Source organism: Ylistrum balloti, unplaced genomic scaffold, assembly GCF_031769215.1.
Source record: "Ylistrum balloti isolate Yb309-2 unplaced genomic scaffold, AGI_CSIRO_Ybal_v1 Utg371016, whole genome shotgun sequence".
Classification (NCBI taxonomy): domain Eukaryota; kingdom Metazoa; phylum Mollusca; class Bivalvia; order Pectinida; family Pectinidae; genus Ylistrum; species Ylistrum balloti.
The window spans coordinates 254159-279066 of record NW_026782565.1 but is presented as its reverse complement, the minus strand read 5'-3'; the positions used below and the strand labels follow the sequence as shown (position 1 = coordinate 279066).

The 24908-nt window shown below is 34.8% G+C and overlaps 1 protein-coding gene across 1 annotated transcript in view; it reads left to right on the top strand.

Annotated features, from left to right (window-relative positions):
* The first annotated feature begins 2793 nt into the window (after positions 1-2793).
* Positions 2794-24908, top strand: part of LOC132560126 (paramyosin-like) — a 38032-nt gene continuing 15917 nt past the window's right edge. Inside the window, exons 1-12 of the mRNA XM_060224774.1 lie at positions 2794-2894; positions 15514-15990; positions 16652-16844; positions 19923-19931; positions 21502-21584; positions 21823-21918; positions 22087-22312; positions 22711-22839; positions 23143-23267; positions 23654-23780; positions 24330-24470; positions 24641-24661. Coding sequence (XP_060080757.1) covers positions 2794-2894; positions 15514-15990; positions 16652-16844; positions 19923-19931; positions 21502-21584; positions 21823-21918; positions 22087-22312; positions 22711-22839; positions 23143-23267; positions 23654-23780; positions 24330-24470; positions 24641-24661 — 1728 coding nt within the window. The remainder of the gene's footprint in view (positions 2895-15513; positions 15991-16651; positions 16845-19922; positions 19932-21501; positions 21585-21822; positions 21919-22086; positions 22313-22710; positions 22840-23142; positions 23268-23653; positions 23781-24329; positions 24471-24640; positions 24662-24908) is intronic.

Below are 24908 nucleotides of genomic sequence, written 5' to 3'. Positions count from 1 at the left end.
AAATGCAGTATTTTCACCTGAAGTATATTTTGAAATAGCTTGAAGGGTTGTCTTTTTTTACAGTATCTGAGCAATGTTGATCCTACACAAATATAAGGCAAATATGGATGATGAATTAATCAGTGTTTGTAAATGGTGTGTTTGTCAATGGGACATATTAATACCAATAAGATTAGCTGGTAAAATTGCCTGTATCAATATGAGTGGTATTGATCATCAACGCCAAGTGAGCTTCTAAGCCTGTTGACAGTCTGTCCCCGAGCCTTCAGTGATCTTAAGAACTGTTGGGCTAAGTTCACCTGGATCAAATAGAAAAAAACTTTCAGGTAATAGTTGATCTAAAATTACTAAATAAATAGAGTGGACCTTCTGATAAGTTTGTTAAGTCTGAATTTCTTTAATTTGCTGTTACTAATAGGAGAGTTTTGACTTTATATATATTTTTTTGAAGAATTGCACAGAAAGCAACAACTATTTCAAAAACTGTGCTATGGAAAATAAAAAGATAACAATCTAATTGAGAATGGAGATAGTTCTTTAGTACTCTGGTCCCTTAATAATGTTTCGTAGAAGTTGTTTGGGACAAAAAAAAAATGATGAAGGACCCAAAAATCGGCAGCTTGTATCCTAATTATTAGAAATAAAAAATGATATATGGTGTTAGTGCACCTCTTACATAGTATGTATGATACCTATAGAAAGTAATTTTACAAAGAAATTAGGTTTGTTAAGTAAATTCTGGAAAATCCTGGCTGTTTTTTATTATTTGATTCATTGTCATTCTAATACTGTAAATAAATTAATTTGACTTGATCAAATTTTACCACAATATCAATTGTGAACATGTAAGTAAGTGCAATGATGAATCCATACTCTAATATTAGTGACAGACAAAAGCTGCAATTAGCACAGTCATATTCGAGCACAACAGCTAGCACGAAAATATCAGTTGCAAAAGCACTATCAGCAACTTAACAAACATTATTAGTGTTAGGATTTTATGATCGTGTTGGGACCCATACTGCAGAATATTGGATTGTTTTTAGATAGATTAATGGTGTTTGTGAAAGTTAGTAACTTATATTTATGCAAATGTACCAGTAGACACATATATCTCCTATATTTACACTTAATTGCTGCAGATGTTACAAATGTTTTGAAATCTGGTGCAAGACATTATTTCATAATGGTTATCTGATCTTTATAGCTGCCACAAGAAAAAATATAATTTTGTATCTTCATAATATTCCACTCAGTAGTTGAGTTGAAGATATAATGCACTTGTATGGATGCTGTGAAATGTTCTTGGAGTGATTTTGGTCTCCATAGCTATGACATTAAGATATTGTCTCATTGTTTGCTAAATTCTGGTTTTTGGCTTATTGAGTTGAACAATAATTTCTCTGAAAGTAAAAGTTTGTTTAGAAAAATAAATGTTCTTTTGTAAGCCTAGGTTAGATTATAACATATTACTAATAAAAGCTCAGACATTTCACAAATCAAAACCACATCTTGGTTCATTCTAAGTATAATCAAGCCTTTTTTTTGTATGTAAAATGGCTAAGAAATGACTTCAGTGAACACCAGTATATGTTTATTACTTGGCTCTGATTAAACATGTTGTTTTTTCTTGTAAATACTGCTTTAAATTTTGAAGTCTATTTTGTATACCATTTTTCCCTTCCTTTTTTTCTGCTAAATTTCTAAATTTATTGCATGTTAAACCTGGGTGTAGAATTTCTCTATCATCACATACTTCCTGTACTTTTTATTTTCTTTCAAAATTTGGTTGTATATATGATATTGTATCATAGATTTGTTTCAGTGTCAATAGGGAGTAGAAGTATACATTGGATAGGACTTAACTAAGACAATTAACAAGTACACAAACGATTCAAACACATATTGTAAAATTGTATCAGAAATTCAATGGAAACTATAAAAGTGACTGAGCATACATTCCCAACTAGTTCAGATAATTGATTTTTTTGTCAATGCAAACTTGTAAGAATAATGGTCGAGTGAAATGATAACAGGAATAATCTATAATGTTTCAGGCTTGTGTATTACTTTTCCTGTGGTGAGAAAGTGTGAGGTAAAATCTGCCGGTCAAATAACATTGATTTTCCACTGTGTGATTGTCATATGGAATGCTGTGGTCAGCTTATAGACAGTAATATATCTGTCTGTACCATTTAAACTGATTATCTGATTGTTCTGAGCTGGGATTGTACATTTGTTGTAAGATCAGTCAATGTCTTTGTACAGGCCTTCTGAAGGCTCGGTGTAATCATTACTGGTATTTCTGATCGAACATTGACTACAAGAAGCCGGCTGATGTGACATGGTACTGAGTTGTTGTGCGTGGTTAGTAACCAACGCTAACATCACATAAACATAGCTTCAGATGCTGGCGATAATGATGACAGTCCTACCTCTTACTGCACGACTGATTCCTGACTTTGTGATGACAGTACACAAGCTACGCCTTACTGTATAGTCACGCAGGCATTGTGACGTTAGAAAGATAACCCAATATAAGTGTATTTGTCTGTACACCTAATGGACTATAGGATTCAGTACAAGTATATTGAGGTGTTTACAATGATTGTCATCATACCTTAGGGAACTGTTCAGTATTGGATTCTGAAACACCTGGATTTTACTTCAACAAGATTTTAAAGTTGGTTTATCAATTTGTTCAAAGCTGGAATTGGTGCTATCTTTGGCTGCTTACATACTTATTTTTTCATGTTGAAAATGATAAAAAATATTCAATGAGTTTCTCAGAGTATGGAAAATACACTTTTTTGGAGAAAATTGCATGATGCACCCAGATATCTGAAAAATCCAAGTCCTCAATCAAACATGGCTGTTCGAACTAACAGAGCACGGTAAGATGTACATCTAATACACCTAATGTATAAATCATTCTATTTCTGTAACGCTATCCTTCTCCTGCCAATCCTACAAGCTATTGATACTTTTAAAGAGATCTTAACCACAGATAACTTATTAATATATTAGAACATTCTATTACATGTAAATATTTTATTTGAGAGACAGCTATCAAACGCAATTTTCAATGACCTTATAAAATTGAATCTTATTACTCTATAGCCTTTCTAGTATTGATCAGCTGAATTTTGTATCACCTTGGAAGAATTAATGACTGTGTGTGATCAAGTGCAATGGGAATCAGATGAAGATGGGAGATATCTCCATTAGAATTAATGCTGATGGGATTAATGCTGATGGGAGATATCTCCATTGGGGATTAATGCTGATGGGATAAATGCTGATGGGAGATATCTCCATTGGGGATTAATACTGATGGGAGATATCTCCATTGGGGATTAACGCTGATGGGAGATATCTCCATTGGGGATTAATGCTGATGGGATTAATGCTGATGGGAGATATCTACATTGGGGATTAATGCTGATGGTAGATATCTCCACTGGGATTAATGCTGATGGGAGATATCTCCATTGGGGATTAATGCTGATGGGAGATATCTCGATTGAGGTTTAATACTGATGGGAGATATCTCCATAGGGAATTAATGCTGATAGGAGATATCTCCATAGGGGATTAATGATTGTGAGAGATATTCCGAAAAGGAAACTGAGGCAAGTGGGAGATATTTCAACTATGGATTGATGTTGGTTAGGGAATATCTCCACTGATGATTACTGGTTGTGTGAGATTTTTGACAGGGAATTGAGGCCACTGGGAGATATCTCCACAGATGATTACGGGTTATGTGAGATTTTTGACAGGGAATTGAGGCCACTGGGAGATATCTCCACTGATGATTATGGGTTATGTGAGATTTTTGACAGGGAATTGAGGCCACTGGGAGATATCTCCATTGGGGATTAATGCTGATGGGAGATATCTCCACTGGGTTGTTGTAAGAAATATCTCAAATGAGGATTAATGTTGGGAGGGAATTTCCCTACTGGAAGTTGATGTTGGTAAGGTAAATCTCCACTGGAGACTTATGTTGATGGAGTTTATCTCTAATGGGGGTTGATGTTGGTAAGGTAAATCTCCACTGGAGACTTATGTTGATGGAGTTTATCTCTAATGGGGGTTGATGTTGGTAAGGTAAATCTCCACTGGAGACTTATGTTGATGGAGTTTATCTCTAATGGGGGTTGATGTTTGATTATTGTTAATTATGATATCATGTAATAATCATAAATCTTCAAGTATATTGTGTGGGGAGGCAGTTCTTATACCTCATGACTTGTAACTTTCCCCCAGATTTAGAATAAAGACTTGATTTAAAACCTTTTGGTTTTAAGATTTACGTTGTTTCCTTAATTCAGAGTTGAAAATGTTTTCTGCATTTTTGACAGTGACTGCTAGATGGTACATTATATGTCGTGTGTCAAAATTTCTCTGTGCTCAGTTGATCTAATATCCTTTCAAGATCGATGTATCATTGTTTTCAGCAGAATCATATGTTTTTATTGTCAGCACATACTCTTATAAAGAATATCTCACAAAAACAGCAGCTTAAACTGAAACAAAAAAACCCATTACTCAGCATCAGATTTAAATTTTGAATTTCTTTCGTATGTGTTGTAAATTGTAACATACTGTGAATCACTTATATTTTGTGAGGGATCAGATTTCATGTTTATTCACAAGCAGCAGTGAATTCAAATCCCTCACAAATAAACTTTTGTTGTTGTTATTAAATAAATGATTTCTGTAGTGTGGTATCAGCAAAATCATGTATTCATAAACAAGACAGTGACTTAGCTTTCGCAAAATTAAACACTTTCTGAAATAAAGTGGGTTACAGTAAAGGTACGATTAAAATACAATCTTAGTTTTTTCTTCATGAAAAAGATCACAATGATTGTTGTTGATTTCTTTCTCTTTACACAATGACATTTATAATTGTTTTTATTGGCTCGATCTCACCCACTTAAATATTAATAGGACAATTTTTTATCTTGATCCATTCCAGGTTCTTGATACACATACAACAAAATTATTTTTATAAAATATCTAACAGCAGTCTCTCATACCTATCATTTAGCTATCCCTTCACAATTCCTCTGAAGCCAAAGTTTGTAAATGCATATAATTCAAAGATGTTCATATAATTTTCTTGGTTTATCTACTTGAAGTTTTGTAATTGAAGCTTCTGTGTTTAACTTGTAGACATTATACATAGTTTTTGTACAAGATAGTATAGTATTTACAACCAAAACTACTGTTCTGTGGTTTTCAGATAAAATTTGGAACAGTTTTTACTTTCTAAGCTGGAATTTTCAAAAGTGTAGAAATTTAAACATTCCTAAGTACAATGATAATAATTGATAATTAATAACTTAATTTACAATGTTTTGATATGTACCAAAATCATCTTATCAGTAAATTTGATTCATCAGAACCAACATATTGATTTTTCTAAGTAACTGCCACAGGTTATTATTTACATGAATAGCTGTTAACAAAATAGGACCAGTATTATGAGATTTAAATGTAAATTTATCTAGAGAAGTTCTGGTGTCAAATAATGCTGTGTGAAACTTAATGAATAGATCACACTTATAAGTGATATATGAGTCAGATGGCCATTAAGGTGATACTGCTGTTAGTCTGGAGCTCAGTTGGTAATTCATGGGGCTTCGGTGGCACATCCTTAAACGACCTGCATGTAAAGCAACAGTAAACTAAAGTAAACTATGACAGTTTCAAAGAAAATTCCCCAAACTGCTGTTAAATCACTACCCTTTGGTAAGGACATTATCTCCCCTTTTTGAGCCAGGCATGTTACAGGCCAGTAGCCTAGTACCAGAGAGATATGATTCAATTTCCCCTGTGGAATCCTAATTAAACTACATCTTTGGTAGACTGGCTCAAAACCAAATAATCCTGTTCATATTTTATAATGCTTTATTGATTTACTTTCAAGGGCAACTTGATTGACAGGTCAGTAGGAAGTTTTTTACATGTTCTAGTATATGTTGGTAGGATGATAGCATACAATGTGTCCTACTGTGACCTAGAAATGGAGTTGACAAATTAATAATTCATGTTTCATTTATAATATTTTATCCAATAACATATTATATATATATATTATATGATATTGAGAAAAAAAGTCCCAATGCGTGAAGTTAGTTGTAATTGCTAACTTGATTATTCAACTAGTTTTATCACATGAAAGCTGCATTTGTGTCACTTGTCATAGGACCATGTCATAAATACCAAAACTCACATGTGTAAAATAGCACTACATGTATTGTGATATCACAGATAAGTCATGTCTTTATGATGTCACGAGGGCCTCATTAATAAGTCTGTCTTACAAAAATATCTATTTGAGAGTTTTTGCTTACTTTTCAGAATGGCTGGCTATATGATAAATAGAATCTTGCATGTGTGGCAATGTAATACGGAACTTATTAAACTTGTTGAAAATTTGATATTTTGCTTAGGCTTGCGACATATCATATTTTTGAGTTTTGTTTAATAAATTCCATATCAAACTGACACTGTTCCTTTGTGTACTGTTACTGCGATATTATTTTTATTTCATTATGGAAAAAGGAAAACAAGATATGTTGATTAGGAAGAGAGTTGAAAGCTAAGATGGTGTGTAGTAACAATGAAATGTGTATGTTACTCGAGAAACCTGTCTAATTTGTTTTTAAGAAATGCTGTGGGATTACATAGTTCAATATCAAACTGAAAAATGTGTGACGGAGCTTAATTTTGGACATTCAGCTTTCAAGTTGTAGATATAATCGTGTATTAAAGATATCAATTTTGTTATTTCACTGACCATGCAGGCTTACAATGTATGAATAGATCTAACTCCTCAACAAACATCAAATAAGTCGATTATGAATTTAAATTAAAAGGAGGGATCATTTTGGTAAATCAAAGAGCTGGGGCATTAGCTGTGGATAGGCATTGAAATTGTGTGGTTACACTGATATGCTGAAAGATGAAAAGTAGTGACTCTTTCCTGTACATAACTGGGATATTATTGTGTTGGAATTTGTACTACTGCCTGTATGTATGATTGAACAGAAAAGAAATCTTATGAATTATTTATCATGGACCTATAGGTTAAAAGACTTTGTAATGAATCTCCTGTGACATGAAAAGCCTTTCAAAGAAACCGTTTGTCAGGCAATATTTTTACATGTTTCGTGTATGTACATGTTTATAATAATATCTATAAAACATACATGTTGGGGTTGACCTAAATAAATCATTGACATATGAAAGTCTCCAAGGTGTACAAACTTATACACAAACTGGAATGTTCGCCACTAAAGACTGTAGGAATATATCTAGCATATATATATATACATAATACATTGTTGGCGTCACAAACAGATCATGCTATCATTACGGGTAGAGAATGAGTACATTGTCTATGTTTTCTATCTGGGAAGTCTCTGTTTTTTGAATCTCATAAAACAATGTTTATTTGCCATTTTCTTGGGATAGTCACTAAAAAGTTAATGGAATTTGAAAAGTGTCAGACAGGTTGACATGAGAAATGTTGAATCAAAGCTATATAGACTGTTCCATTGAACTGCAGTTTTATTAGTGATTTCCAAGATTGTAATCAGTGGAACTTTTGACAATGACTTCCAGCAACAGGGAATTATTGAATGTTTGATATGTGATAAAAAAAATTTCAATGGAAACCTTTCAAATGTAGTATGTATTGATTCGTGACTGAGTAAGTATTGATTTTTAGGACACTTATTGGATACCTAAAAGATATATGCTTGAAAACAGACCTGTTATTGCAAGAAACCTTGGTTAAGATAGTTCCACTTGAAGCTATTCAATTTTATCTCATTTTAACAAACCCTTACTGATTTACAAAATGGTGTCATCTCTCAAATAGAAACGAAAGGTGCTAATAAAACCTTGGTAAACATTCATCCAACCCTCAGTGTGGGATTTAGTAGGAAGGATGTTTAAATGCCTGGCACATTTAATACTACATGTGTAAATGTTTTTCAATGGCTCGCTGTTTTCATTGGTTGCCATGTCAATTTGAACAATAACTAATATTAACGGTAGGTGAGAAGTAGAAGGTTTACTCAGTATCAGCTATTTGGATAATGGAATTATATTAAATGCTCTGATAGATGCTTGTCATAATGGATCACTGCCCACTTAAATTCATGCCAGCCTCTGAAACATTTCATGAAAGGTTTTAAAGAACATTTTACTGTGTGACAAAATTTTAAAATGTCTTAAACAAAATATTGTTAAGCATTTAATTCGGTGCAGTCAAATTTTCAGGTGTTATCACTTTTGAGTCATTTTGTTCAATCATAAATAAACACATCCAATATAATTTTCATGTGAACAACCTTCAGAAATTGCAATTAGTGCAATCAATTTTAGTGGAATTATTCAGGACGAAAAGCACTACACATGTAGGTTTGTAGTCATAGTATTTCACAAGTGGCAGTTCTTCACAACAAGCGATAAATGTAATTGAATTTTTAAAGACATAAAAGAATAAAAAAGCATTTCTTTCTCCATGGAAGTAGATCAAAAGAAGAACAATGTAATGTTTCTGTTACTTATGTATACTATGTCCTGAGGTGTATGAGTGTTACCAAGGTGTGACCTGATGGAGAACAGTACATATCAATAGTAGTAATTCCCCTACTGTGCACTACAGTGCTGTGTTGTCTGGAATAATCTTACATTACAACATGGAACCCAGACTTAATTAACTTTATCTGAATCATTCTCTCAGTTTTTATACAATTCAACCATTGAGTGACATCCGTTATCGTTGTATAGTTCATGGCTTGGGTTTGTGTGTAATATCAGTATAAAACATTTTACCGGATATGCTAGTCATCGTTCAGTTTTCAAATTGGTAATTACTTCCCAATGTTTAATAACCAGGGTATTTCAGTCCAGAATTTCACATACAAAGATTTTAAATGAGAACGGCAAATATCAGTATATGTAATGGTATAATGACATTTTTGACCACGAAATCATAAGTAACTCTCAGTGCTCTCAAACATTTCCCTTGTTCTGATTATTCAATGTTATGTCACCTGTACTAATACTAAATTGACTTCCAAAAGTAAAATTTTATAGCTTATAGACTTAAGAAGGAAGTGTAATGAATATGTGATATAATATGTCCTTAATTTTCTATTTTGTATCCCTCCGTGTTGTGTTGATCAGCTGAAGACAGACAGGGGTCATGTGATTCATAAAGTAGCATTTGATTGGATGTGGATGAATTAAAAGAAGATGTCGTATAGGGCCAGACGACGGTGGACTGACTCACCCTCTCTGCTAGATATTCCAGGGTAAGCAGAAGCTAGGTCCACTGCTTCCACCCAAACAGTATTCCACTTACTAAAATGACAGAACGACAGCTGTTTATACCACTTACTGATATGACAGAACGACAGCTGTTTATATTACTTACTGATACGACAGAACGACAGCTGTTTATACCACTTACTGATACAACAAAATGACAGCTGTTTATATTACTTACTGATACGACAGAACGACAGCTGTTTATATTACTTACTGATACGACAGAACGACAGCTGTTTATACCACTTACTGATATGACAGAACGACAGCTGTTTATATTACTTACTGATACGACAGAACGACAGCTGTTTATACCACTTACTGATACAACAAAACGACAGCTGTTTATACCACTTACTGATACGACAGAACGACAGCTATTTATATCACTTACTGATACGTGAGAACGACAGCTGTTTATATCACTTACTGATACAACAGAACGACAGCTGTTTATATCATTTACTGATACAACAGAAAGACAGCTATTTATATCACTTACTGATACAACAGAACGACAGCTGTTTATATCATTTACTAATATGACAAAAACAACTCCTCTCGTAGCATATGCACTGTAAAGGAAATCTATCATACCTTATCTGAAAGCTAAAAACATTCTAGAGATAATGCATACTTAATGAGTGCATTATCTTAATTGATTTGCATTTTGTATTCTGTATTTATGAGATTTGCATTTTGCCTGAGATTTCCTTTGCATAATGTATGTTTTCAAAAACTGCTTCAAGCAACTTTTTTTTATAGAAACCAGCTGCATGCTACTATTACTAGATTTGGAGATATTTTGCTTGTGACACCTATACTAACATTCTTGGCTGAGAGTTTGATATGAAACATAAGTATATCTCTGTATACAACCAGATAACTTTGATGTGTATCGTTTAATGAATTTTGACTGTGTAATGGCCATTACAAGGCTGATATTTAGTACTCAATGTGATTACTTCTACTACTGTTGTTTTTGTATCGCGTGATTAATGTACCATGGCTGAACTAGGTAGGCATGTTGTGGATTGGAATGATGTGACATAACATTACTTTATTCACTGTTGTTGCATTTTTTTTACCCAATCACATATAATGAATGATTAAACCAGTTCTGTATACACCTGGTATATTGCATCAGAAACCAGTTCTACAAAGAGGATGTTAGTGTGGTTTGTTGAGCAGCAGTTCTGCTGTCCTTTGCTGTAGAGCCTAAATTTTATACATGAATAAATGAACAAACTAGCAAATGTGTTTTTTTTTTTTGTGTTTATTTGAAACATCTGACTTCTTTGATTATTTAACTTTCTGATCAGTGTAACAGTTGTAGAAAACCTATTCTGTATGTATTAAAACAGTTATCAAACACTTGAAGCCCTTTTGAGAGAAAAATATTGATAAAGCCTCTTTCAAGCAAAAGTATCTCTAATGATTTTGCTATGAGGAAACCACAGATACATCTAACTTTCATTTTGTGCTTTGATTGATATCACAAGGATTTATATCTAAATATAGATTTTTTTTCAGTTGTGAAAGGATCATAGTTGTAACAAATCAATGGTACCCTAAATGGAATGCTTTTTTTAAAATTAGTCACTTCATTAAAATAATTAAGAAACATTCAAGGTAATTTAAACTGTTTCCTTCATACCATTGAAGCTTTTACAGTTACTAAGTCTAAGTATTGAGTTTCATATTTACAATATACACTCTGTACTTAAATAGTATTTTACAGATTTTGATATATTGACCGATAAGCAGCCTGGTATTTTGTATTTTTTAACTCACCAGTATAGTTTCTAAATGCTGTAGCAAAGATATGAAAAGTGCTCCATTTTTGGTAGTATCACATAACCTAAACCATTTCAGTATGTTTGATGAAACATTTGGCTAAACTGGTTCTGTATGTTTGGTGAAATAAACGGCTAACTGATTTAGTATGTTTGTTGAAACATTGCTAAACTGGTTCTGTATGTTCAGTGAAATGTACGGCTTAACTGATTCTGTATGTTCAGTGCAACATATGGCTTAACTGATTCTGTATGTTCAGTGAAATATATGGCTTAACTGATTCTGTATGTTCAGTGCAACATACGGCTTAACTGATTCTGTATGTTCAGTGAAACATACGGCTTAACTGATTCTGTATGTTCAGTGAAACATATGACTTAACTGATTCTGCATGTTCAGTGCAACATACGGCTTAACTGATTCTGTATGTTCAGTGAAACATATGACTTAACGGATTCTGTATGTTCAGTGAAACATATGGCTTAACTGAACATGGCTAAACTGATTCTGTATGTTCAGTGTAACATATGGCTTAACTGATTCTGTATGTTCAGTGTAACATATGGCTTAACTGATTCTGTATGTTCAGTGTAACATATGGCTTAACAGATTCTGTATGTTCAGTGAAACATGGCTAAACTGATTCTGTATGTTCAGTGAAACATGGCTAAACTGATTCTGTATGTTCAGTGAAAGATACGGCTAAACTGATTCTGTATGTTCAGTGCAACATACGGCTTAACTGATTCTGTATGTTCAGTGAAACATATGGCTTAACCGAACATGGCTAAACTGATTCTGTATGTTCAGTGTAACATATGGCTTAACTGATTCTGTATGTTCAGTGTAACATATGGCTTAACTGAACATGGCTAAACTGATTCTGTATGTTCAGTGAAACATGGCTAAACTGATTCTGTATGTTCGGTGAAAGATATGGCTAAACTGGTTCTGTATGTTCAGTGAAATGTACGGCTTAACTGATTCTGTATGTTCAGTGCAACATATGGCTTAACTGATTCTGTATGTTCAGTGAAATATATGGCTTAACTGATTCTGTATGTTCAGTGCAACATACGGCTTAACTGATTCTGTATGTTCAGTGAAACATACGGCTTAACTGATTCTGTATGTTCAGTGAAACATATGACTTAACTGATTCTGCATGTTCAGTGCAACATACGGCTTAACTGATTCTGTATGTTCAGTGAAACATATGACTTAACGGATTCTGTATGTTCAGTGAAACATATGGCTTAACTGAACATGGCTAAACTGATTCTGTATGTTCAGTGTAACATATGGCTTAACTGATTCTGTATGTTCAGTGTAACATATGGCTTAACTGATTCTGTATGTTCAGTGTAACATATGGCTTAACAGATTCTGTATGTTCAGTGAAACATGGCTAAACTGATTCTGTATGTTCAGTGAAACATGGCTAAACTGATTCTGTATGTTCAGTGAAAGATACGGCTAAACTGATTCTGTATGTTCAGTGCAACATACGGCTTAACTGATTCTGTATGTTCAGTGAAACATATGGCTTAACCGAACATGGCTAAACTGATTCTGTATGTTCAGTGTAACATATGGCTTAACTGATTCTGTATGTTCAGTGTAACATATGGCTTAACTGAACATGGCTAAACTGATTCTGTATGTTCAGTGAAACATGGCTAAACTGATTCTGTATGTTCGGTGAAAGATATGGCTAAACTGATTCTGTATGTTCAGTGTAACATATGGCTTAACTGATTCTGTATGTTCAGTGTAACATATGGCTTAACAGATTCTGTATGTTCAGTGAAACATGGCTAAACTGATTCTGTATGTTCAGTGAAAGATACGGCTAAACTGATTCTGTATGTTCAGTGCAACATATGGCTTAACTGATTCTGTATGTTCAGTGAAACATATGGCTGTTTTGTAAAAATAATGTAAACATTATATTTTACAACAATTGCAAAATAAGCTTTAAGCTTACATGAATTCCATTTTGTCGGCTTGGATGGAATTGTGCAAGGAGTCTTATTGTGGGAGGAAACTAGAGTACCCATGAAAACCCATGGTTGGGTAGGTGGCCCATTCCCTTTTAACATTCTTGCTGGGAATTGAACCCTGGACACCTAGGTGAGAGGTGAGTGTGTTATCACTGCACTTCTTGACCACACATAGCTTAACTGGTTGTATGTTGGGTGAAACCTATGGCTAAGCTGGTTGTATGTTGGGTGAAACCTATGGCTAAGCTGGTTGTATGTTGGGTGAAACCTATGGCTAAGCTGGTTGTATGTTGGGTGAAACCTATGGCTAAGCTGGTTGTATGTTGGGTGAAACCTATGGCTAAGCTGGTTGTATGTTGGGTGAAACCTATGGCTAAGCTGGTTGTATGTTGGGTGAAACCTATGGCTAAGCTGGTTGTATGTTGGGTGAAACCTATGGCTAAGCTGGTTGTATGTTGGGTGAAACCTATGGCTAAGCTGGTTGTATGTTGGGTGAAACCTATGGCTAAGCTGGTTGTAAGTTGGGTGAAACATATGGCTAAGCTGGTTGTATGTTGGGTGAAACCTATGGCTAACTGGTTGTATGTTGGGTGAAACATAGCTAAACTGGTTCTGTATGTTTGGTGAAACACTTAACTTGTTCTGTGTTTGGTAAAACATGAGGCTAAACTGGTTCTGTGTATGTGATGAAATGCTAACCTAGCACTATGTTTGGTGAAATATATAACTGGTTTTATCTATTTGGTGAAACATATTTAAAACTTGTTCTGTATTATCAGTTTTAAATGCTGAATTGGTTATGGACATGAATGTTCAGTTAAATGCTGTGCAGTGAAACATACATCCAACTAGTTCTGTATGTTTCGTAAAACATGTTTAAACCAGTTCTATATGTACACTACATCCAGTATTATCTAATAGTTACATGGAAATATTAGTTTTTATAGGTGATTGATAAACTGCACATCTCTATGTTTCTGTGTTTACTACAGCTGCTGATGCACTGTATAGAATTGTAGATATCATTATTCTGTACTGTATGAACTCTCACCTTGACTTTTGTAACATATATGCGAGCAGTAGACAGCAACCTATAAAACTCAACTTTAACCTGTTGTAGCAAGTAATACCTGAGTTAACGAGTTAGGAACAAGTTTATATCGTTATCAAATTTATTCCATTCTTTTGATAGTAGTGAGTGCGCTCTGGGACTCTACTGTGCTGTTTATCCCACCTAACTAGTGTCACTTAATATATTGGCCGTCGGATGGTAATCAGCCGAGGTTTGGGGATCATTTATTATTTATCCTCATTTGCATAAAACATTTGTTTAATTTTTATGGCAGTAATATGAAATAAAAGTCATTTATCAACAGAAATGCATTTTGTACATTCCATTTTCTTGGTTGAATAGATAATGCTGTGTTTATAAACTTGTTTTGTGACAATCTCCTGCTGGGATGAATTATACCACATCAACAGTTATCATTTATCTAAATACCACCGAGGGTGTAACAAAACAGCTACGACCAGACTGGGATTCTAACCCATAATAAAAACACACATATATACCACGAGTCTACCTTTCCTTGGCTTATTTGGTTGTGCTCCAAATGTAACAGAACATGAAAACAACACTAACCAGACCAGGTTTATATCCTGTGTGAGAAGTTTACATTGATATGCCTTAATAGAAAATGTTTTAAGTGTGCTGGGCAGAATCAGCACACCCAACCATGACAGTCTGTGTAAGCCTTGTGGGAAACATTTCAACTGTTGTAAAAAAGTTCTCATGTATTTCAACAGTAGTAAACAAAAACATTTGTATTGATTCTGATGATATTTTTTTTTTTCAGTTGTAAGGTCCATTAAGTTGAGATATTGTTCAAGTTTTAGGATAATGGCTGAAGACTTAATCTGCCAATGTCATTTCCTAGCTTTACAGAGGAGATTTAGTACTGGTGTTTATCTGTCCTGTTGCATCTAATTCTATTGTCAATGTATCAATTATTCCTCAAATAAGTTTGTGTGAAGACTTCTAGATTTAGTTACCTTTATAGAACAGTATCAACCAGTTATGATATCACAACAGTGATTTCATCTCTTGAGGGATTTTAACTAACGTAGAAACTTTGTTCTAATGTCAGTGGCACAAGATGTATAGAAAGTTATCAAACAATGATATTAACTTGTATTTGAATGATGGCATTCATTTCTTACAAACCTTTTCTTTTTTAGGATTTGTTTGATATGTATTCAGTTATAAATGAATCTACAAGATAGACATATCTGATATACTGTAATGTATGATCTAATGATATACTTGCATTACTCTCCATTTCTGTATTATCAGGCCCCCGGCCCAGCTCCAGTCTCGGTACAGCCAACTCCCCAACATCAACACACCACGAGATGGACAGCTGGTCCCCATTCAGGCCCGCAAGTCCAGTCCAGGGTACCTCAATTCCGTTGACAATGAAAGTGACGAACGTCTTAGACAGATGGAGGTACGGCTCTCGGTGGCAGAAAAGTCCAATCGAGCTCTCCTGGAGGAGGTTTTACGACTTCAAGGGGACATAAAATCATCTTCGCGTAGGAATGAAGACATCCTTAGGGATGAAAGAAACTCCAGACAGAATCTGGAGTCTGCCATTAAAATAAGCAATGAACTCATATCTCAGCTAGGAACACGAATCAAAGATGCAGAAGAAAAATTACAAGACGAAAAGTCTGCATTGTCTTCCCTTGTCAATCACACAAAAGGTGTGGAACAAGCCGTGAAGAGCAGTCAGAATGAGCTTCTAACCAAGAGAGATCTTCAGTCATCCAAGTAAGTTGAAGTAGTTCTGTAGTCTGTTATGCTGATAAATTCGGAACTTAGGTGGAAAATTTTTTAAGAAATAAGACTTTTTCTAAATTGTTAAATTTTTTAAAAATGTGCTTATCTGTAGTATTTTCCATGTGGTGTGAAAACTTGATTATGTTATATCTCATGTACTTTATTTAAATGCAGGCAGTAAAATGTTACATGGTATAGCTCTCTATGGGACAAACTTTGCCAGTTTAATTTTGATCATGCACTCTTATGGTGAAATAGCAGAAACATGACATTTTTTAAAATCCCTTTTATACTGTAAATTGAAATTCTGTAGTTTGGAAAACAAGATAAATTCAAGAACTTATAAGTACCATGTAGAGAGCTAGACGAGACAACGGCTTGTCTGTGATTCATCATCACATCAGGTGCATTTAAAAATCTGGAGCATTTCATCAAAGTGATAAAAAAATTTCTCTCAATGTCCTATTATATCAAGTAAAACGTCATAGGTTGATTTAAAATGTAATATGACGCAGATTTAGAAAAAAAAATATTGATATTTTCATTTCTTTTTCAAGCACTGTGCACCACTGGCATTTTGTTATCTTATCAAATGAGACAAAGTCTTACAATTCTGTTTTCTTTATCTTCATAACTTTGACAATTTTTGTAGGATATCAGAAATGCGTGTTGACTTGGATGAAGTTTTACAAGCAAAGTCCCAACTAGAGCGAGTCGCCTTCCAGCTAGCTGATGACATCCGTGCCTTAAAAATGAAGGTGGAATCACAAGCCTCGGACTTTTCTACAGTATCTGGGGATTTAAAAAACAAATCTAAGAAATTAGAGGATGAAAATCGAGCACAGGTATGCAACTACGTCCTCCCATCAGTGTTGATTTCGGTCGTATACTGAGAGTTATAACTTGTCGGTGGAAACCATAAAGAGCTTAGCAGTAAGATATGATAGGGATAATATGAGGATGAAGCATGCATCTAATCCTTATTATTTAGTGTAATCCATGTTCCTCAAAGTGAAACTGATTAAAATAGATAGAAGCCATCTCCATTGCCATGAAAAGTTTTGCTTAAATATCATCCTGGTTTTTTTTATTATCATTATTTCAAAAGGAAAATTAAAATTTTCATCTATCCTTCTACTATGTTGATAAACTTGTATTTCAAGGTCAAACTTCTATAAAATTTTGAATGCCCCCTCCTTGAAATTACTGATGGACATATAAAACATTTCTTGTCTCCTTGTCTGTCAGATTATCAGATTTTATACATGACAGACGTGAGGGCAAGCTAGTTGGACCAAATGTATAAGCATAAAAGACAAGACAAAAGATCAGCTATGATTGAAATTGGCCGTTTGTTAATATATAAACGACGCACTTGAAACATAAGAGTTTCAAGCTTTAACAACAAATTTGACATCAGAAGACATTTGGTCCTAGGTGGGGATAAAATACGCCACCATGGTGTTCTAACAAATTAAAAGTAATTTTTAGAACAACATATTTTATTTACATTAACTCACAAAAAAAACACCTGATATTTCAGTTGTTCATTCACTAGTATCTGATAAATGAAACAAAACAAAATTTGAGTTTGATTATGTAAATTTCTCTAACAAGGTATCAGAGAATAAAGCACAGTTATATTCAAGTAGTTCACAACACGATTCTTCCTGCAACTTTTTTTAACAACTGTGAATGCCATGACAGGATAGTTCAATTACTGAGATAAGCTATGATACTCCAAGTATTGTAAACAGGTCCATATATATACTATAACCTATCAACAAATGTAAACAGATCGGCAGTAATGTCAACACGGATTGTTATCATATCTTATCATGATATTGAAAGTAGAGATGGATAAGTTTACATGTTACAAATATTGGTCTTATGTAGAGAATGGCACAATATCATGTTTACAGTAGGGTAGTATACAACATATCAGTTATACTGTCCAATCAATGACCAATAAAGGACAAACACACCTTAGTGGACATAATGTCCAATTTTGCTTCAGGATGTAATGGTACGTCTGTTGTTAGACCACACAGTACATTAAACGGTATTTTAAACTTACCACATGTTTCATGTAACTAAGCCACCTCACTTGATATCTCCAAAAACATGCTTGTCTGCTTTAGGTTGAGGATATGCAGTAGGATTACTTTAAATTGTCTTTGGTAGTGCCCTTTCAAGTGAATGTCACATCACAGACACTGTCGCATTATAGCTATGACCAATCTATTTGCCACCTTAGTTATTGAAAGTTACTGGACGTGACCCCTGTTTCATGGTTGAATTAACAGCAACTGACTTTCATTTGATTTATCAAATGTATTCAAGAAATTTCAACCTTAAAATGAAGTATCATACTCAATCAATGTATCAACAAAACATTGTCACATCTGTGAGGTAGAGTCTGTAGTCTGACAGTGGCCTTAACTAGTATGACAGTCTGTAGTCTGACAGTGGCCTTAACTGGTATGACAGGGTCTGTAGTTGGACAGTGGCCTTAACTGGTATGACAGGGTCTGTAGTCTGACAGTGGCCTTAACTGGTGTGACAAGGTCTGTAGACTGACAGTGGCCTTAACTGGTATGACAAGGTCTGTAGCCTGACAGTGGCCTTAACTGGTATGACAGGGTCTGTAGTCTGACAGTGGCCTTAACTGGTATGACAGGGTCTGTAGTCTGACAGTGGCCTTAACTGGTGTGACAAGGTCTGTAGACTGACAGTGGCCTTAACTGGTATGACAAGGTCTGTAGCCTGACAGTGGCCTTAACTGGTATGACAGGGTCTGTAGACTGACAGTGGCCTTAACTGGTATAACAGGGTCTGTAGCCTGACAGTGGCCTTAACTGGTATGACAGGGTCTGTAGTCTGACAGTGGCCTTAACTGGTATGACAAGGTCTGTAGACTGACAGTGGCCTTAACTGGTATGACAAGGTCTGTAGACTGACAGTGGCCTTAACTGGTATGACAGGGTCTGAAGACTGACAGTGGCCTTAACTGGTATAACAGGGTCTGTAATCTGACAGTGGCCTTAACTAGTATGACAGGGTCTGTAGCCTGACAGTGGCCTTAACTAGTATGACAGGGTCTGTAGCCTGACAGTGGCCTTAACTAGTATGACAGGGTCTGTAGCCTGACAGTGGCCATAACTGGTATGACAGGGTCTGTAGTCTGACAGTGGCCTTAACTAGTATGACAGTCTGTAGCCTGACAGTGGCCTTAACTGGTATGACAGGGTCTGTAGCCTGACAGTGGCCATGACTGGTATGACAGGGTCTGTAGCCTGACAGTGGCCTTAACTGTATGACAGGGTCTGTAGCCTGACAGTGGCCTTAACTGTATGACAGGGTCTGTAGCCTGACAGTGGCCTTAACTGTGGGATGGAGTCTACTGACTGGTGGTGACCTTAAATACGGGGCACATAACCTGACAGAGACCTAATTTGTGTCCAGGTCTAGTCTTGCTAATACAGCATGTATATTGTGTGTATAAACTACAGCAATAACAATATGAAGGCAGGCCATGGTATACCCAGTAATTATTCTGGTGTGACAGTATTTATTGTGTCTTCACTTTATATTGTGGCAAACTTGTTTCATTCTTATCTTTATTATAATACAGGAAGTACCTGTGGTTGATAAAGTATGAAGTGTTCTGTTCCCTGCTTGGAATAATTCTGACTTTCCATTGACATTTTTTTATAGCTCTGGTTCATCAATGCTAGACTAATGTGAGGACTTTGATCAAACATCAGAGTACAAGTTCTCAAAACAACAACTATTGTTATATGACTACCTTATTTCTTTTGAATACAGATGATAACGATATGACAGAGATTTCTTTTTTATATTTTAACTAGATTAACTCCATTAGTTTATTTCTTTGTGTTTATTTTTGTCACTGCATGCAGGAAGAGCAGGTAACTGTGTTGTGTTAAGCCATATATCTAGCTCATTTCAGAAGAGTTCTGTGTAGTTGTCTCCCTTACATACTTGTCATTCCTGACCTCATCCTCATCCATTCCCCCCTCCCCCCTTGCTGGAGTATGTAAGATCTTAGTTGTCCTGGTATACATCAATTCAAACACAGGAACAATAAGGCAGTGCTAAAAGATGGAATAAGGTAGTTGTATTGTGGATAGCTTGCTTATGTTTTTCTATACCTTGGGCTGGAGTTATTTTCTCTTTCATGAACACAAAAATTAAATTTGTACTTGTGTGGTTCTATCATATTCCATAGACACAGACACTATTACTTCATGCAATATTTTCCTCTGATGAAAATGGCTCCCCTTCTAAATTTACACATATTTCTGCCATTTAATATCATTTGTAGTAGCCTTGCTGTCCAAACTCATTTACTTACTGATAAGCCTTTGTAGTCTTTGTGACACATTTCATCACTTACAAATGACAACCTCCTAATCTCTGTCACATTTCTGTAGGATATTTTATCATCCTGGTTTATCTCCCTTGTTTCAGATCATAATAAACTTGTTATAACGATGTTGTATACTCTCTCCAGTAAGGATTTGTGTGTTAATGCTTCAGATTTATATTATTTAAAAAGTTTTCAATGATTTTTGGTTGATAGAGACACTGTCCATATCTGTAGATTAGAGTAGTCTCAAATATATATCCACTACCATTAGTGAAAATTCTACTTGATCAAAAACAGCTTTTAAATTCTCTACAAGTCTGCGAAAATTCTTTGCTTATATTTATGTAATCAGTTCTATGCTTTTGATTTTGTTTACTTTATGATGTCTTTATTTATAAATTTTCCTAAATCTATAATTAGTAACATCTCTCAGTTAATAAGTAGCAACATAGCTTTAAATCATTTGATACCATTTTCTGTGGAATTCCTCTCCTTAGAAATGCCTGTATGCTTGAAGGGCAGGTTCAATTTCTGGTAGATCAGATTATTTTGGAGTATTAGGCCTGAAATGATTGAACCCTATGTTCCCATGTTGGTCCTGTGCTGGCTTTATTCCAGGGAGTTGTTTGTGAGTGTGAGGTCAATGATATAATATTTGAACCCTGATGTTCTGGTAGATGCAGGTCACAATGAACTGCAGGAACTTAACTTGAGGTCTGGAATATTTGAACCCTTGATTGCTAGCTATTTTTGCAGTTTTATAGGTTCTGTACAATTATCTAGTAAATCTACAAATAGTTTTTAAAGTTAGAACAAGAAACCAGAAGCTCAGAACATTATAATCCACAAGATTTAAACTTTACACACTACGACATTGGAGGTGTCACCTTCTGTTCTATTTAATGTACTGGCTAAATGATAATCATGATATCACCAGGGTTATACTGCAAAGCCTCAAAGGTGTTGAACTAATGTAAACTTGTGTTTTGTTTGATGTGGAATTCAATGAATTGAGTCATGTATAAAGTGGAAATCCTATATCTGTATCTTGATCTTGATTTTATATACCTTACCTGCTGTAGGTTGATAAGTTTTTGTATGAATTACAGCTGGATGCCCTCAGAAAACATACCTCTTTACAGTCCCAGTCTGAACAGCAGGCCAATCTCCTTAGAGGCCAGGTAGAAACAAGGTATGTACCTCTATCAAATAAAAAATTTAAATTTTAAAACTGCTTTGATAAAATCTACTGGATCTATTGCCAGAAAACATGTTAAATTCAGAACTGTTAATAAGAATGAATTACTTCATTTAGAAAGACCTTGAAATATAAGAGAAAAGAAAACCTGAAAAATCAGGGGAGACAACTTAAGTTTTATTACTGCAGCTGAACAGATTATCATTTATTGTATTTAATGTTGTTTTGACAGATTGACAGAACTACGCGATGTCTTGGTGGATGTACGATCAAAACAGGAAAATGAAGTTGTTGAACGTCGATCACTTGAACAAAATATGCAACAAAAGTGAGTGAAACCTTAACTATAATTATCACATGAGGGAAAGCAACGTAGATATAGTAAGGGCCATGTTTTGGTTACTGTTAAGATAACTACTTGTATGACCATTAAGGTTATAAAAATCTCGTTTATTCTGAAAGTAAGACATCAGTGTTTTTGTTTGTATATCTGTAGAATCAACGAGCTACAGCAGTCTCAAGCAGAGGCAAACCGAAAGAGAGAGGAGACTGTCCATTCGATGGACATGGTGCTACGTGAACGCGAACATGCCACACAAGCTGACCGACTGGCCCTGACTACCAAGGTTGCTGACACAGTGGAGGACCTCAACAAGAAATTAATGGAGAAAGACATTAAAATTAGAGGGGAGGTCCAAGACAGATACCTCCAATTAGAACGGGTCAGTGTCATCATGTCTGAGGACTCATGTCAATTTGAAAAGGCGAATCTTGATGAACTTTGAATATTGCTTGAAACAATGTGTGTTATGTATACATGAACATGCCTACATGCAGTCAAAAAGTTAGATTATCAGATACATATTTGTTATAAATTTTTTCAGATTTTAATTCCTATACAGGCAAGGATCCTTCAGGAGATTTATTGACTACTCTTCAATCACTACTCTACAATACTTTTTATTTATATGTATAAGGCTGTGTTATTTTATAATATATGCTGTTTTGTGTCTTTATAAATATATTGGAATAAGTAAAGATTATCCACAATAACTTTAATGGTGTTTGACCAAACTTTACTGGGTAAATGTTTATGGTTTAATTTGGTTGTGTGTATCAGGTCCTTCAGCAAGACCAGAGTAACCGTCGCGAGTATGAACGGGCCACGCGTGACGAACTGGAGAAGAGACTTGTCACACTGAAGAAGGTTCAAGATGAACAGGCTGTCGAGATTAAAGAACTAATGAAGGTCAGTGTGGACAGGGTTTTCTGTTGTGATGTAATAATGACAATAAAGATGAATGGTAATTCTAAATCTAGCAATCATGTATATATTACTGCTGTTCTGACTCTCAATCTACACAAAAAGTCCATACACCAAATCTGTAAAAGTGTACCTTCTGAAGGTCAGGAAACTTTACACAGGATACAAACATGTATTAATAGATACGAGCAGTGGCAAGCAGGACAAAATACCTGAAAAGATGAACTCTACTTCTTTATATCTATTCTTGTACAAATGTACTAGTCGAAGACCTGTTTTGAATTTCAGACTGAGAAAGGGAAGACGAAAAACACTCTAGGAAAGCTAGACGACTCCATTACCATTCTTGAGAAACAGGTGTTAGAGACTAAAAAGTCTTTTGAGAAGGTTATGGCAGCTGAGATCAGTCAAAGGTGTGTATGTATGTAGATCTCTGTATTGTAATTGTATCACCTTGATATGTTAAATCAACTGTCATATTTTAGTTCCAAGTTTGAAATTTGAATAGAGCTTGATGTCACATAATCATTGGTCCTAAATTTCTCTAATAGTATGAGAGGTAGACACCTATTGTTGGAGTTCCATGAGTTTGGTTGGCAGATTTATCTGTAGGCAGTAAACAAAGTTTGTGAAAAAAGTTATCAATATTATCAGATAAGAAAGATCGAAATATGCTAATCATCATTCGTTCAGAAATATTATCTGAGGCAAGTCCTTTTTATACGCAGTTGCGATGTCACAAAGCTTTTGTAGAAACAGACTCATAACCTTTCTTTTGACCACTTTCTTATGATTACAGGAAGATACATGAAAGAGACACCACAGAAAAAATTGGCAGTGTCAATGAAAAACTGCAGATAGCGACCTCTACACTGCAGCAGTCTATAGGGGGAATAACTCACACCACTAACAACCAGCATGACAAAGTAAGGGATGCTTCTGTATGATCAGTGTACAGATGGCAGTCACTATGTAATATATTCACATGTAGATTTACAAGCTCGGGCAAAATGTTCTTATATAAGGCAAATACTGATAATGATGTCAGATCTTCATAATTTAAATGGAAGGAAATAGTGTTCTCTCATGCTGAAGTGAAAAAGTGCACCCATATTACGGTAGTATGTAGTGTACTGACAACACTTGTAAATCATCATGTGGAATTTTTCACTATCACTCTACACAATTTCGTTTCCAAAATGATGAAACTTTTCTAATTCACTCTAAAATATGCTTTCATCTCTTAATTAAAAAAAATTCACTTCTGATGAAATGCCTAGTTGAAGAAATTTATGTCCAAACACTAGAAAAGAATGTCAGACAAAGTCCTATAAGGTAGGAGGTATTGTTTACTTCTCTGCCATGTATAATGTCTGTTTGCAGCCTCTTAAATACAAAATCAAATTATCTGAAACATTCAGAAATGGACTTAAATGGTTTGGAAAACTTGTATAAAAACAATATTTGACTTTCAGCTTCGCCGGGAAATGCGTACCTTGTTAGCTGAACAGAAGGAGGGTGCAACCAGGAGTCTTACTGACCTGGATGCCAGAATGAACTTCACGAAAAATCGAATGAATGATTTGGAAGAGAAACTGGAAGCTAAAGTGGCCTCTGTAAGTTATAACAGCACATATATACAGTGGTTACATGTTTATGGCGGTCATTGTCATTGTAAGAACATTTCACTCAGTATATCTCTACCATTAACAGGACCTACACAGCATCATGTCTGTAAATTTCTACATTAATACTAACATGTACATTTCCATTTTTTTGTTCAAAGTCTATTGCTAAGAATGAAGAGGTAATATTGTTATATGTATTTTATGTAGGTTAATTTCATTGTTCACATTTTGTAGATTAAGCTTTAAATATTTACTTTGTCGCAAAATATTTCTTTAGACTCTTGGCAGTTTTTCATATACATTTTTCAAATATCTTACGGACATATACAGTGATTAGGGAAATGTCTTACTGACATATAGAGTGGTTAGAGAAATGTCTTGATATATTCAGTGATTAGGGAAATGTCTTACTGACATATAGAGTGG